This window comes from Sinohyriopsis cumingii, chromosome 12, assembly GCF_028554795.1.
Source record: "Sinohyriopsis cumingii isolate HCF-2022 chromosome 12, ASM2855479v2, whole genome shotgun sequence".
In the NCBI taxonomy this organism is placed as follows: domain Eukaryota; kingdom Metazoa; phylum Mollusca; class Bivalvia; order Unionida; family Unionidae; genus Sinohyriopsis; species Sinohyriopsis cumingii.
In genome coordinates this window covers 80,609,211-80,626,664 of record NC_142972.1, presented here as the reverse complement: position 1 = coordinate 80,626,664, position 17,454 = coordinate 80,609,211, and the positions used below count along the sequence as shown (strand labels likewise).

Here is a 17,454-nt window from a genome sequence, read left to right as displayed (position 1 = left end):
AGGGTCGATGGTTCTTCCTCCACCATTAATACTGGCCGACATGTATAGCCTATCGTGTGCTAAAAAAATGGCGTTAAACCCTACAACAACTACAACAACAACCAACCTCACAAGATTGTATGTTTAGCCACACGCCGAATCGTCATTCGGCCTTTAGAAAAGGTGTATAAAATTGTGTAACAAAAGTGAGTGCAACTTCCCAATCAATTCAATTTACCATATGAACACGTCGATATTGTCCTACATATAAAAAGGGACAATGTCCAAGACTGATAGTTCATTGTGACTACCAACACCAAGCCAGAAAGGTGAATACTTTTAAACAGACAACACCATTAAAGTTCAGTGATTATCAAGTGGAGTCGTTGATGTGCCTTGCGATGTCAAGGATGCTGTCACTGTGACCTCAGCGATTCAGTGCCACATCATGGGAACTTCGTTGTGACTACTTCATCAGGACATCATGGGAATTCTGCTATGGCTACTACCACAACTGCCATGCCTATCATGGAACGTGATGGTGTGCATGTCAAACCTGACGGATGCGAAAGCAATGCCACATTTTCACTTTACTGGTTTTCATTGTCAATGTCATCCTCCATGTAAACCCATGCAGAAGCCACCCTACGGATGTAATCCAGCACTGAGCAGACTTCTGCTGATTTCACCGTACCCTCAACAAAATGAACCTGTGAAAGATGAATATTCGTTCCTTGTGCGTTTTCCTGACTGCTGCGACTTTAAAAGGTGATTCCAAATCTTCCAAGGAAAATGGCCTAAATATCTGGGAGGACATACCCCCTCCAATAATTAGTCAAAGCCGGATTTATCTACTTGGGGGACTCAGCTTAACTGGAACATGCTAGATGGTCTCCGCACTGTCACTCCCTACCTTAATGGGACCCTAGTAATCTCTGGATGAATACTTTACAAGAGAACATTTGTGGTTTGCATGTGGAGTTGATGGAACGCATTTATCGAGAGTTGGTCAAAATAGAAGTCCAACTCAAATAACAATTGCATATGTTACGTCACCAATTTTGAACCACTGGTCAAACAATGGTATAAGAGAACTGATTCATTTAAAAACATTCGATTATTCAACTGGACGAGGACCAGAAGACTTTGTTTGCTACTCACTCTACTACTTACAAGGTGGCCATACTACACCGAATTCTAGAGGAAGAGTTAAAGGATTACAAAAATCTTTCCCACGGACTAAGCTTGTTTCAAGAGGAAACATCTGTACGACGTGTGACGTGTGAAAGAGTGCACGAATGACTAAACTATTTTGATACGACGACGGAGAACGATCAGTTCTGTGCAAAACATACACCTGTTATGTTGTGTTATTGTGTTAAAACATAAGATGAGACGCCGTGGTCTAACTATCAATAACTTTAATATATACAAGTGACTACTGTGAGGTCTTGATACAGAGTGCTATCAAAGAGGCAGACGCCTGTATATAAACCAGTGGAGCCATGACTCATGCACAGAGGGTTCTGATTGGTCAGTTACACATGTATAATGTTACATATTACATCCGACAAAAGAGGGTATAAAAACTGACTACCATGCCCCGACCTTTATCACTCGTGATGCAACAGATTCCACGGAAAGAGGTCAATGACAGTATTCAGACTGTGGTGAATTACCAAATCTTTTTGCGAGCGCTGTATCCCATGAATTTGGATCGTCCTATAGTGTGTGTCTTAGTGACTTGGTTTCTAGGATTTTGTTTAGCAGGCGATTTCTTGTGGGCTCGGTACGATTTGTACTGTGAGGTACCATGAAAAGCCATGAGATTCGTATCTTTAAATGTACACGAGAGACTCATTCTGTTAAAAGTCTTGCGCTTTCGTCCTGATACTTCTCGACTTCTACGGGGAAAGAAGGTTTGTCAACTTTTAGGCACTGAAGATGTTTACGACGATGTGTGTGTAGCTCGTGACCTACACCCTCATTGGTCAGATGTAAATGGCTGGAAAAGTCTTGGTTTAGAAGCTTGGACAAAATAGGTGGTTCAGTATGCCAAAGATATGTGATCTTGACTTCAAACGTTCAGAGAGAAAGGGAACTTTTAAACCTGTGTTAATTGCAGTGGCAGACGAACCCGTCACCGAGGAAAACCACCCTATTCAGGACAGGACTGTCATCTACATGATCACCAAAAATGTTGCACAGTGACTTGTTTATGTTCCACTTCAATCGTTTAGATGTGTATTTTATCGATGTACTCAACCATTTGGCTTGTATGTATTTTTGTCTTTCGTGTTCAATGTTAAAGAATGTGTTGAAATAAACGTGTCCTGAAAAAAGTAAACAAAACTCTTGCCTTGTCTGTCTTCGTGTCAAAACTGACATTCCTACACTATGGGTACCTCTGCAGCCTATACTCCCTCATCCTCCACTTTCAAAGTCATCGACACTAATTTTGTTCGTGTCAGTTTGAAGGCCTTGTTTCTTCGCCATCTCTTTACCATATTAATGTGATTCCACCGTGTTTGTGGAAGGCATTCCTGGCGAAACGATGGGATCGTGTCAGATACCAGTCAAACCCATCTGGTCATCTTCAACTACATTTTAGGACAAGATGAAGAAGACATTAATCAGTGGTTTTTGAGCGAAGGGCATCATCGTAATGCCAGTGTCATTTGCATCCCCCAAATTTTGTTGCAATAAAGTAAAGCCCATCGCACCATCAGTCTCAATGCTCATTACGTGATATTGTTTTAAAGCCCTAAAGATAAATCTGGCTGACTCATGCGTACGACGATGTCGATCAAACCCCACCAATCTGTTTCACCATTGTTGCCAAGGCGGGGCACTATTGTGTACACGTCCCCGTCGTCGACTTAACAAAACAAAATCTACAAAAATCTCCGACACCTTGGGTCTGTCTCACGCTTCGTCAACATGGCATCCCTTCAATCTCATCTTCCCGTCAAACTGATTCCTGCTTTCTACGGCATCAGTCGCAAAAACAAAACCACAAAGACGTGTTCGTGTCTTCGAAGCCAGTCTCAAAGAAGTCTTACAATAGTTTACGGTGACATCACGTCAATCCCAACGTTTTTTTTGAGAGAAACAAACTAGCCTTGAGGCAACTGGCAGATCACCGCATCGACACTCAAACAAAAAAGCAAATCGGTTTGAAACCTGGCGGTAGCGGTTTTCAAAGAGGTGTCATCATTCGTTTCTTCTTAAAATGGGATCCCAATGCCACCAAAGTCCTCCCCAAGGAAAAAGCCACTCCATTAAAATGCCACACGTACCCAGATGAAAAAAGCAGTGGTGTCAATACCATGACACAGCCTCTGAAAAAAAAAGTCTCCAGAAAAAGAAAAGGAAAAGCCCCCTGAAAGTATCTGCAGCGACGGTGACCGGGTCTCCAGAAGCCTCGGGTTCTGCCATTTCTCCGTTGCTGGTGATGCCAGCCAAACCCGATGTAGCATGCGTCTTTCCTAATTTGATGACAAAATGGAAAAACGTGTCTCCAAGAACATCTCCTCCAGCGGTGGCACCCTCCTCCTTTTTAAATGTTTAAGCAGCTGCTAAGAACATACCTGCCTGCCCCTAAAATCAAAGTCCAAGAGAGATCGGGCACGTTACAGAGCTTACTGAATTTATCCAAGCAGTAACTGTCCCGATTTAGTCCGTTGTGAACCCCTCCTCGTCGAGTGATGCCTGCCATGTAAGTAATACGACACCCCGACAATGGCATGCATTACAATATAAAAAGGTCCGGGGGATCAGAGTTTTTGTGCTCCTTAACGCCAAAACATGACCCCTCAAAGAAGTGGCCATCGTCACCATCGTCGTTCTTCTGTCTAAAAAGGAAAAGGAAAAAGAAAAGGACAGTCTCATCATCCAGAAAAAAAGCTTAGCTACGCATAGACGTATACCCTTGAAAAGATTCCATTTTACGAAGAAAAAGAGAAGCACCCGAAAATGAGGATTCTTTCAAGCCTCTTTTGTAACCACAGAATTTCAAAGGATTTAATCTATTACCAACAGCCCAAAAATAAGATAAAAGGACGCATATCAAGCAATGGACTTCAGTGTATTTTTGCTCCTGAACCAAACATATGTCCCCCTAAAGACATGCACACCATCATTACTCTACTGCCAAAAAAAAAGAAAACGAAAAGATTACCTCCTCGTTTAGCATAAAATATGGGACATGTTTTCCATCCTAAAGCCTAGACCCATGCGAAAACAAATTATTCAAATCGCCTCCAAATACGTTATCGATACTGTGAGCGCATGTTGTCTGAATATCTTGAAAGGAGCGATACTTTTGTCTCAACACCAGAAAGAATGCTTAGCCAAACATCGACACGTTCATCGGAAAATGATCCGAAACATAATACCCATCTGTCAAAAGAAAAAGATGTTGGTGCAACGCGGAGGGTTATTGCCCCTAATAGGACCTGTTGTCAAACCTATAGCGGCTCCCATGCTGGGAAGACTCCTTTGAGTTGTTTCGCCAATGATTCCAAGATAAAAAAAAGGTCAAGAAGATAAAGATGGAATTCCATCGTTGGCAAGAACAATGGACCCAGCATTTATCTCCCAATCCTTATCAGAGCGATGTCGCAGTTACAACACAAATTGCAATCGTTGACTGATCGAAGCAATTTGTCAGAAACGGAACAATCGCAACGGTACGGTCAAGTGTTCAGTGACTTCAAGTTTTCACCAGAAAGCTTTAAACGAAACAACTCCACCGACCCTGAAAGATTGTAAAGCCCTGATGAAAAGTCCATCACCACCACTACCACTACCACTATCACCACCACCCCCGGTGACCAAGACAGACGCAGGAAGAATAGGTACAATACACAGTCAGCAGCTCCAATCCCGAGTAAGACTGAAGCGTCCTTGTTGACCCCTTTCCACACACCTAAACAAGAAGAATTCAAAGCTTGGGTTAAAAAGGTGATGTCCAATCCTTCTTTGATAGATGTAAACAAGTAAGAATGAAAAGCAGAATGAAAAAAGAAAGGAAGACCAAAACCAGCCCATTACCATCACCACCACTACCCTCGACTTCTACTCCCGTGGCACATCGGACACGTAAAATCGTTTCCAAACCACCATCTCGCCCCATTCAAAGTAGCATCCGTGAAGAGTGTGTGACCTATTAAAGAAAAGGAGAATGTGTTGGCCATCATTTAATGTGACCCATCCCATCCTGCAAGGTACGGAGTTCAAAAATTGTATCCTGCTGCCAAAATCCGAGTCAGATGTGTCCGTTTACCTCAAGTACAAGGAAGGTTGCAAGAACAAGTCACGTGCACCATGCGCAAACCCATTTGACGAAAATGTTCCAGAAGTCGCACCCAAGAGGAGGGCATCGACCATCAATGGCAAGCTGATTTAGCCGATGTCTCTCATTCGGCCACTTACAATAGTGGCTATAAATATTTGTTTTGTGTCATCAATGTCTTTTCCAGATTTGCCAAGGTTGTAACATTGACTTCCAAATCGAGCACTGAATTAGTACAAACCCTAAAACTGGTGTTGAAACGAAGTGGTCGTCATCCTCTTCGAAGGCAAACCGACAAAGGCTTCGGTATTTCTGAACCACGCTTTCCAAAAAGAATTAAGAAACGAGACATTCCTTTTTTCACCACTGAGAATCCCGAAACCAAAGCTTGCATCTTTGAACGTTTTCAACGTACCTTGAAAGAACGCATGTGGAAATATTTTACGCATCAGCACACTGTCAAGTACATCGACGTCTTACCGCGCCTTGTCCAAGCGTACAATCAATATTACCATCGGAGCATCGGATGTGCCCTCAAGAAGTGACTCCGACAACGAAGTGACTGTCTTTGAGCCTCCGACTGTGACTGTCCCCAAGAAAAGTGGAGTGTTGTCAGCAGAAAAATGGGTGCCCATTGGCAAAACCAAACATACTTTTGAAAAAAGTTACTTACCCAACTGGACCACCGAATTGTTTCGTGTCACTGGACGCGTGCGTGGCCATCATCATGTCGTCTATGAATTAGAAGACATGAACGGGCAAGTGTTAAAAGGAAAGTTTTACTTACCCGAGTTACAATGTGTCACCAAGAAAGAAGACGAAGTGTACGACAACGAAAGCATTCTCAAACGAAGAACACGAAAGTGGGAAAAAGAGGTGTCAGAGAAGACAATGTACGTTGGAAAGGATACCGTCCCAGTTTTGAATCTTGGATCAACGCTTCGCAAGTCATCGACTATTAAACAAGTGACCACCATGCCCTTCAACACAGATTCAGCTACCACATTAAAAATTCCTTCATCGAGTTCTTCTGTGCAAGATCGACAAAAGCAACCCTTGTTTGTGTGGTGCGGAGAACGTGTACCTAAAATGCAAATCGACTTTTTCCGCCAAATCTGTGTGGTGTATTATGTCAGCGGTGTTACCATTGCAACCTTGAGTTTGAAACAAAAAGACAAACAGTTGTGAACCATTTTACTTAGCAGCTGCATTGGTTACCTTCACCCCAATCCTTAACTGAAATACTCTTCTAATAACGGGAGCCTTGCGCCTAACGTAAGTCACCCTCCCAACAGTCACCACTTAAACAATCACCACAATAACCCTCCATTAGACACTCATCTGACTTCAAGTGACCCCTCTGACAGCAGAAATCTAGAATTATAAATAACCAATTTTATTTAACGTTACCAAGTGAGATCTCCATGGAGGTGTTTGGTGAACATGATTACTGACAGGTTAGAGGAAGTGATTAGCAAAGTCCTGTTCAGAGCCAAGAAAAGGTGTTAAGATTGAGTACCATAAAGTGAATCATCGCCTAATGATAAAATTTCAGGATACAGAAACGTTGGCAATTACATTTAATGGTACTTTGTTTGAAATTTTGGGTCGATATCTACATTTTGTATCAAATAACTTTTGCCAGATCAACAGCAATATTCGGTGTTTACAGATCTTTTGGAGCCCCGGTAGAACTGAACGAAGGACTCAATTGGATTTTTTGTGTACTCCGATGTGGTGCAGTACAACGTGGTGGGACACACCTCCGTACAGTTACTGCGTGTCATTCCTTTCAAAGTGGATTCTGCCACGGGGATTGACGAGAAAGGTGGAAACACATATCAAGCCCACCGCGAATTTGTACATCCTCACTATTTTCCCGTCAGTAATTCGTTTTTCGACACTGTCAACATTGTTATAAAAAGGAGATATAGGACAAAAAATGTCATTCACCAAAGGGAAACTAACAATGAAACTCCATTTTCGAAGACGATTGTCGAAAGACTTGTACGTCATGTATCCTGTGTACCGGGAAGTCTCTCAACAACACAGTTTTGTAGATATTCTGAAATCGGCTTTTCGTTCGGTGACTCCCGTTTTGAAACCAATGATGGCAGCAGAATTGCACACCTTGAAAGATGCTGCTTTGACGAAAGGCAATGAATTTTGTCAAAATATCATCATCGACAAACAAAACCCCAAAGAACCTTTCTTGAGGGCATGTACAAATGGCTTGCTTCAAACGGGCAAAGACATTTTTTGGCCGACGGGAAACTCCTATAAATGTCCTAGACACTGCTGAGCCAGGCATTCCTGCTTCCTATACGCCACAACGAGGACAAGACAGAAAGAGATGACGACAAAGACACCCCCTCCAGAGGCTTCCACGCCGATATAGCTAGATAGACTAAGAAAAGAAGAACCGTCCGATACTTAGACGTTTTCGATTATTAAATCACAGAAAGGAAAAAGAAAATGATGCACCTAGAGTCTTGCGCATGTTCCAGGTCGAAACTGGATCTGTTCACAATACCACCCACTATGATGACGATACAAGAATCCGAATAGGTAGCATTTTATCTTGTTTCCTTTGGCAAGGACTCATGATCAACCCCCACTGAGTTTGAAATCAAAGGACAGCCCGAAAGATTTCATCGATCTGAATAGAAGTTACTATTCATGCATTCCTTGTTCAGCTCAGTGGATTTGTATTTGAATAACAAACTGATCAGCAGTAGAATGGATACTTACCCTTATCGAGCGTACCTCGAAAATCTCATGAGGTATGGAACGGAAGCCAAGAACACCCATCTGGACACCTGCGTGGCATGGAAACCTAACACGCCGGGCATATTCACAAGCCTAGATGACCACATTGTGGGGTTTAAAGATGGTAAAGAGAAATTTTTCTCAAAGCCGTAGTTTGTAACTGAAGGATCTTTTTCATTTGGACATGTGGTTGCAAGAGAAGTATTTGCTGAACGGAGTAGATTTCCGTCTCGGATTAGATCTCAGCAGTGTCGCTTTCCAACTGATGGCTGTTGTTGGCACTTACAAAACCGTAAAGTGGGAAATTACATCAGTCACACTTTGAGAGGATCGACTGCCAATTATCTGATACGCCGCATGACAGTGTAAAACTTCACCAATTCTTTTAGACAATATCCGTGATAGAAGATCATCTGTTCCAAGGACAGCTACCGAAGCGTTTAATCATTGGTATCGTCAGCATTGCAGCCTTCAACGGAGCATACGAGGAAAATCCTTTCGAGTTTCAGCGCTTCGACGTGTCCAAAATCGAAGTCAGTTGCGATGGCAAAACCTTGTGTACCAGACTCTTCGAACCTGACTTTGAAAAAATGAATTACTTGAAATCGTACTTGTCCTATACGAGCTACCAGACAACTAGGGACTAACATCAGCCACGTCATTTCGTACAAAGATTATGCAGGAGGTTACGCTTTGTGGGCTTTTGATTTCACTCCAGTCCAAGGCAGCGACGAGGGACATAATATCCGGCCAGATGAGTGGGGAACTTAAGTTTAAAGGACAGCTGAAGTAGACAGGGAATGTCATGCTGTATGCCGAATTCGACAATACGATCGAAATCAACAGTATGAGAGAAGTCGTTCTAAACTATTATGGAAGAATGCAATCCCTCTTTGAATGGTACAGAATATTTGCAGATGGAATGGGAGGATATAGTGGAAGCAGAACCACTCACCAAAACAAAAGGCAAAGACAAAGAGGACATAGGTCCAGATAGTCAGAACAAGAACAGCATGTAGTCTCCTATTTTGCCAAAGACCTGGCAGAAACAATTACGGAACTGACCAAGGACGATTGCTGTGGATGTCAAAATAATAATTTCAGCGAAATTCAACACGATAAATATATGATGATGACCCAAGAAGAAAAATTGGGCGAGTCTCTGGAGGACGCTTGGGGCCTCATCTCGGAAGAAGCAGTGTTGCATCGGTGGTATAAAGACTTGTGTGATCATTCCTATCCTCCAGTGACTACTCTAGAGATTTATCGCAAGGAAGCTCTCTTGGCTCCGAGTGTGGATACGAAGCTAAGAAACGTTCACTTGTAAGAGACTGTGAAGTAAAACGTCAAGAGTGAATTCATAACTTATTATTACCTGTGAAAAAAAACAAGAAAAACAAAACAACAAATGGATACCTGGGAACTTTATTACCTTTTGAACAATAGTTCGTACACTACTTCTTGGAATCATGTGGTGTTCGCTAAAGATGAACTACCCCATCGCAAATCTAAAGACCATCAACTCAAGACCACTGAAGGGAGCAGACCGTTAAACAGACGTCAGGACTTCCGGACTTTAAATTTCGATATACCCGTCTAGTCGCGCTCTTGTCTAGATGGATTGTTGTTTGCCTGAAGCTGTGCACTTTATTTAACCGCCAAATCCTGCAGATATACACGCAAGCCACAAGAAAAGGAGACGAACAAATCCGACTACAGCCGCCATCTTCAACAAAGGAAAACCAGCCAAGCAGCCCGCCTAGCAGCTTTTAACCGTCATCTTCACCAGTACAAAGGAAATCTTGCCAAACAGCCCGCCCAGCAGCCCTATTGGAATCATACCACTTCGTAAAGCAATAAGTACAAGGTAGGAAAATTACTAAGCCTACGGGCAATGAAAACTCTGTGCTGTTTGCTACATGCTAAACATTTCTACCTTTCAACTTATTCACAATACTCAGTTTGCCGCCTATTTTCTTAAACAGGTTCTAGGACTCATACTAGACTAACCTGGATTGAATCCGCACACGTTCAGCATCAAAAAACCGTTGTGCGATTTTCAATTAAAGAAAATAAACACGTCAAATTATACTTTTTATATAATTATATATTCTAACAAATAAAAATCCTTGCTGTTAGCTCCTTTCTGTAAACAGGCACTAGGATCCATACTAGTAAACGCCTGGACAGAATCCTTGCGAATTACAAGCACATGTAATCTTGCAAGATTTTCTGTCACAAGGAAAACGAACAGCATTACTTTTTACTCTACACTAACAAATCTTTAACCACCTTGATTTAACCATCCCAACCTAGGAAAATGACGTCACAATTGACAAATAAGAAATCCATCATGGAAAGAAACGCTAGGAATTACAAAGAAAGCAAATTACGTAAAGAAATGACAAGATTCAACACCTTAAATTGCAACATAACCACCACCCCGACCAACACAGGAAAATTAAATCTATCGCCAAACCCCAACTACAAAGAAATCCGGACAGTTGAGTTGCCATTCACATTCTCCACTCCAAATTTTCAACTCATTAGGGAACAAGCAGAAAAATTAAACCCCGATCACCAATAACATTTAATCTTTTTGATACCACAGTAGGGGAAGATATGTTAGGTAACACCATTGCTGCTGATATAGGAAATCAGATGCAAACACAATCTCCGAAAAAGACACCCACCCCCAATTACATGCTACTGGCATTATCGCCTAAGAACAAGCCTATATTGGTTATTACTGAACCAAGGCTAGCAGGAGCGGAAACACCCCGCAGGGAGAACCCTACAAACCAAGCGCAGGCCGAAAGCAACAGGTAAACAATGGAGTAGCGCAAATAACGCCTGGGGTCTCAAATTATCAAGACCTATTAATACTGTATCCTGAATGTGATACGGTTTATCACAATAGTCAAACCCCGGGGCCATCCAAACCATTGACAGAGGAAGATTTAATATATAGCCAAACTGAAAGATGGTAGAGATGTGGTATCATTTCCACCCATCAAAAAATCAGGTGCCCCGATGTGACGTCATCGCTGCGACCAATCGTAACAGGAATTACCTACTGCTTGGGTCGTCACCTGGTGCGTTCAATCGCAGCTGAATTTCAGCTTGTTATCATGAGTGCGTGTTGGGTTCATTCCCACTCATGATGACAATACATTCTGGTCGTTAGGGACTTATTACTCCCAAGACCTGAAGGCCAAATAATTAGTGTTCTTTAAACATATACATGCCTGGGGGGGGGGGAAGAGGCACTAATTCCTTCACCCAGGATCAATTAATCAGCCAGCTTTGCTAACATTAACTAGTCGTGCATGCCCTGACGGGCGAAAACGACGTTAATTTAATCAGTCATTCAGTTATTCAGTCTGGCTACCCATCGTTGACCTCTTAACTGCAAAGGAAATCAGCAGAAATTTAAAATTACAAGAACTTCAGATGCACCTGGAGTATGCCAGGAGCCTACTAGACGTACTGGCTATGGAGGCGATACAGGAGGATGCCAGAATAAAAGAGGAGAGAAAAGAGAAGAAGAAAAAAGGAAGAAAGAATCCTGCCTCTCCTCATGCTAAGGCCTCTGTGTGAGGTAAAGCCTGAAGTAAGGACACCTCCACAGCCAGTATCAACACCACAGCCACTACCAGCACCACATAATCTACCACCAGTACAAAGACCTGTGGTTCCCCAGACTGAAACTGGGAGGAGGAGATAAGGAGGTCTCATCGTCATCATCCCCGCGTGTGGCATATGAGAAGATATAGGGAACAAGTCTTCAGTATCCCTCAAACAGAGAAATGAGATAGTGAAGCAACTCAACCCCCCCCCCCCTACGCTCCCAACCACACGCATAAATTGGGAGCAGGACTGGAGCAGATGTTGGGTGTGTGGGGCTAGACCCAGGAGGTGCCAGCATTAACAGGTGCGTCTGGAGTTCTGAAAAAAAACAGCCCTTCTAAGGGCCAACCAGATCTCTAGAAAAGAGACTATTCAAGCTGCCAATTTGTGTGAAAAGTGTGGAGTAGTGTGACAGTAAACATTAACTCCTTTATTGATTTGTGTGTGCGCGTACGTTTGTGTGATTGTTTTGTATGTTTGTTTATTAGTTTGTTGCTGTGTGCGCGTATGTTTTTGTGTATGTGTGTCTGTATGTGTTGGTGTGCACGCGTACGTTTGTTTTAAATTTTAACAAAAAACAACGTTCCCTACACTATGTGGATAGTACATAATGGGTGTTTTCTTGCCATCTGTGTTGTTAGTAGATCATGGATTATTTTCTTTTCTTCTGTGTTGATAGTAGATATTGGGTTTTTGTTTTTTTTTCCCTTCTGTGTTGATACTAGATAGTGTTGATAGTATATATTGGGGTTATCGTCTTCTATTCTGTGTTGATAGTAGATAATATTTATATGTTACTGCATTTGTATGGGAAAATATGAACTCGCTTTGTCGGAACGATATACTGCACTCAAAAGTTCGTGCAGTATTCCATCCCAAAACTCGTTCATATTTTCCCATACAAATGCAGTAACCTTTTTATTATTATATGCTCATTTTTTCCCCAGTTAACTTTACATTGTCAGAATCGTTCAATATTCCCCGATACTGAACGCGCGCGACAATACACATATAGCATTCACGTGAATGAAGGAACTACTTTCTATTGTAAACAAACAATGACGCGCGCGTTCAGTATCAGGGAATATTGAACGATTCTGACAATGTAAAGTTAACTGGGGAAAAAATGAGCATACAATAAGTAAAGTTATTGTAAGGTATGTTTTCCTTCACGTATGTATTTGAGACATATAAAGTGCAGCGGTCGTACTTCGCACCATTCAAGATTGAATACCAAAGATTTTCTTTTAACAAAATTGACGTAATGAAGAACACTGCAAGAGGCAATAGATGACCTTGGTATGTTGTAGGAATTTATAATGAGATTGGAGTATGGTGAATATAGTCCCCACCGTCTCAAAATGGAGATCAACAATTTAAAGAAGACCAAGAAAAGACTGAGAGAACAAGAAAAGGAGAAGGAGGAAGAAGATAAAAAGAGAATGAGAGCCTGAACGAAAAGATAGAAAAAGGAAGAGAAAAAAGAGAAGAGGAAAAAAAGAGGAGAAGGAAAACAAGAAGAAGAAAAAGACGAAAAATGTAGGAGAGAAAATAAGAAGTTGGTGGAAAAAAAGAAGAAATTTGAAGACAAATAAACAAAATAAGAAGCAGCTCAAAGACCCTTTCCAGGGCCACGTCATTGCCTCGAAAAGATTTACTCTCTTGTTAGATAAAATTTTGTGTCGATTTTATATTTTATATGTGATAGATTTATGTTCATAAATCTATTTATGTGTCCCATGTCTGTATATCCAGTTATATATCCCGCAAAGCCAAGCGATGTTTGTGTTTTTTTAAAAACAGTACGGGTTCCCGCCCCGCCATGAAATGTTTATAGTTGTTGGTTAGTACCGCACCAAAGTTTGTTCTCGCCCCGCCAAGCGTTTAAGCTTTTTCTCCTGCTGTCCCTGTTTGGCCCGATTGAGATCTGCTACTTACAACCTGTTCCGTTCCTATTGTCCCTATACAAAACCCAACCTAGACAGCCCCAGGGATTTTGCCCATGTTAAATTCCCAATGTCCCTACACAAACCCAGGATTTTTGCCCATGTTAAATTCACATTGACCCCAGACAGCCCTACGACCTTTTAGACTGGGATTTCCACTGTCCCCAGACAGCCCTACGACCTTTTAGACTGGGATTTCCATTGTCCCCAGACAGCCACACTACACTACTGACATATAACATTTGCATTCCCCGTTGATTGGAAGTTATATAATTACCCTTACCATCTTTTCGTTTTGCTTTTAAGTGGGTTTTTTATTTCTGGTCGATAAGAAACGTTATATCACTTTTAATTAATCCTACATATAACCTTTGTATGGCGCTAATTAACCTAACAGTGCTGATGAGCCGTAAAAATAGTATCAATCAACCAATCACAAGTGAGGCCTCCACCTATAGGTATTTCACTAACTGTACAGCAGTATGCATTGGTCATGGCGTCATTCTGTCTCCTTTTCATTCTTTTACACAGTATGCTTCTTTAATATCCAATAAAGAAAACCATGTGTTCAAGAGAAATTCGTTTCGCTGAATTTATATTTTATCTTTGATATATTTTTATGAGGTTCTGAAATAAAGTGTAACATATATAAAGAAATGTAGAAACTTTCCTGAATTATGTATAGTTTTTAAAATCATAAAGTTATTAATCGATGAAAGCTTACAAATAATTCTAGAATTAGAACTTTTTACATGTCTGACAATTTCAAAACGGTGAATTCTCTATGTAGAATTAGAACCTTCCATATGTCTGTCAGAACGATTCACACTATAACCTTATTTGACTTATATTATGCACAGATTCTAAAATAGAAATATTATGACAAATCCCTCATGTAGATTGATAGACAAGTGATACCGGTGTACACGCCTGTCTGGATGTATAAATACCTTGAAATGCATTGAGGGATATATAAAAGACCGTCAGGTGATATACACCTTTATAAACTCTGGCGATAAAAATATCACAATGTTATATATTATGTTTAGAATGAATACAAGAGGAATACGCTGATATAAAGCACTGGGACTATAGGAGTTACAGTGTACAAACTTCTGAGTGTCACAGTTAGTTCTTGGTTGACTCTGAACGAGCATAGAACGCAGTCTTTTCTCAACATTCTGGGGAACATTTGAAGATCAGTTAATTCACATGGCCATATCTCATCATTAACACAGGACGCTAACCTCTGGATGAATAAACCAATAACACCCACACATATATTAATTTAAGTAATTTGATTAGTCATTACAACGTTACAAATTTCCTGGACCCGAGTCTGTCAAAATTGAATGTAAACGGGTATCTATTGACATATTTATTATTTCCGCTTTATTACTCTTTTACAAGGTGATAATCCTATCACAACCAGGGCCTGTCGTTCTTTTGTTTTTAAACAATGAATATAATCAGACAAAATGTTCAGGGCCAACTCTGTAATAATCGTGACCTTTTTAATTAAATCTGTATCGACCGAATATGTAACGGAGTCACTGTGCGCAATTTCCATCAATAAAATTACGACTGTAGGATAGTTCTTGGTTTCTCTGAATGCTCTGTCATTACATATACCTTCAAAACTATAGCTGAACTTCCTTTCAAATATCAGTTTTTATCAAATGAAAGCTGGAATACATGGAATATATGCCTCCTTATCCATTGGTGCAATGCTAACATTTGAGATAATTAATTCCGATCGTATCAAGGTCAATAACATTTTACCTAATATTATGATACATTGCTTCAAGGACTTAGATGTATGTGTTTTTCGTACAATTCTGCATTTGCAAATTTGTAATATATTTATTAATTATTGAATGACAGAACTGATATCAAGGGCTAGAGCTGGCATCAGTAATGTCAGTGGATGGTAATATAACCAGATGGTTCTTCATTTGTACTGTTTATCCTAATCAATACCTACCTGTACTGATGTACCCGCCTCCTGTTTTTGAAGGTACTTTCTTAGAACGTTACGTCTTGAACCTAAACTAACACATCCTCCAAAACTTCCGATCAGTCTGGTAATCCAGGAGGAAACTTCACTGTAACTCATAGTTCCCACACTTACAGAACTTGGAACCTGTGAAATTAATTATGGAAACATATATTTGTCCGAAGGAGTTCTCAAGATATTCAGTGAAAGAGGGTTAGAAATAAAATTCTAATGATTCGATGACATGGCTTTTCACTGATCACGCAAGCATATGATTTTCAAATCGCTAACATTTTTATATATAAATTAATGGTGCAATTATAAACGGTAATAAGAGCTGGGCAAGAAAGTTCTATTTCCATCATAAATTCCTACGGGATGTTGAACTTCATGAGAAAGGAAATAAGTTACTATATATATATATATATAGAGAGAGAGAGAGAGAGACAGAGACAGAGAGAGAGACAGACAGAGAGAGAGAGAGAGAGAAACAGAGAGACAGAGACAGACAGACAGAGGTAAGCAATGATTCAAGCAAAACCATCTATAAAGGCAAATTTGCAATTGTCACAAAATTTATGGAATTTGCTATGTCATTACATTAGGATGCATTATGTCCCCATCGGGTGATATCAAGTGAAAGGGGGTTAAAAAGTTACATGTCTGTATTAAATCTTTCGCTGAAGTATTGATACTGAATTATATCAGAAAAAATAATTGACATAATACGTCTGAATAAATTATACCAATGATCAAACGTGGCCTTTATTACTGAAAGCAGAACAACGTTTAAACAACCTCTTCTGCAAAACCACGGAACAGACTTGCATCACATTCAACAGAAACTGACATTAGTACAAATGATGCCGATCCGATATCAAAATGGCCAATATAACATTAAATGTACAAATGCAGATTTAACTATTTAATAAATGTTAAAAATTTACAACTATTTACGATCAAGAAATTTAGCTTACCGAATCGGTTATCTCCATTCCCTCGATTAGGATGGAAGCCTGAAAAATGTTGATAAAACCATATTGCAAGTCTTGTTATCGGATATACAGAGGGATGCAAAATTGATATAAGGTATGGCGGATCTTTCTTGATTTAACGTTTACTTCAGCATTTCTCTGGCTTATTCGGAATAAAACTTCTTAATATATTTTAATATGCAATGAAGAACACATTAAGGCTAAATGTACATATGACTAATATATTTTTAAATCAAAAACAACTAAAAGCAAATTATGTATTACAATTACCAGGAAGCAAACTAACATGCACATTATCTGCATTCAATAGTCACTGTTAATTTTGTAATTTCAATAGAAACACTTCAGTAGATAGTACTATAAAAACGATTTAGTGTGACCTTCAAAAACATGGTGCATACGTTTTACATTATTAGTGAATATAGAGTATTGTGTTATTTTTGTGATCTGTGGTGTGCATTTTTTTTTTATTTTGATATTTTAAATAATACTATTCTTTTCAATTACGATTTTGGATTATTATCCGTGATATCAAACTAAATTTGTCATATAAATGAAATTTGATTGATAGTAGGTGCCAAAGCACACGTTCGTCTCGTATTGGGATGTTTATATTGCCAGTCAGGCACACAGAATGTAGGTGTTACTGTCTTACAATTTCTTCTTTAATTCATTGTTCAAAATTCAGATGTTTCACAATCAAATTGTTCTGTAAGCGAAGATCTTATGTATGGTTGGATGGTAGCCTGAGATGCTAAACATTACCAAGTACAATGTCGGGGGGTGGGGGTGGCAGAGAAATAAAGAATCAGATAGTTTGCTTTATTGGATCATATAAAAGGA

The 17,454-nt window shown here is 40.1% G+C and overlaps 1 protein-coding gene across 3 annotated transcripts in view; it reads right to left on the bottom strand.

Annotated features, from left to right (window-relative positions):
* The window catches only part of LOC149786822 (uncharacterized), a 54,675-nt gene that overhangs the window by 26,263 nt on the left and 10,958 nt on the right, over positions 1–17,454 (bottom strand). For all 3 annotated transcript variants that reach the window (XM_089977345.1, XM_089977344.1, XM_089977346.1), the window contains 2 exons: positions 16,594–16,632; positions 15,605–15,763 (listed from right to left, as the gene is read on the bottom strand). In XM_089977345.1, coding sequence (XP_089833471.1) covers positions 15,605–15,763; positions 16,594–16,611 — 177 coding nt within the window. In that variant the 5' untranslated portion in view covers positions 16,612–16,632. The remainder of the gene's footprint in view (positions 1–15,604; positions 15,764–16,593; positions 16,633–17,454) is intronic.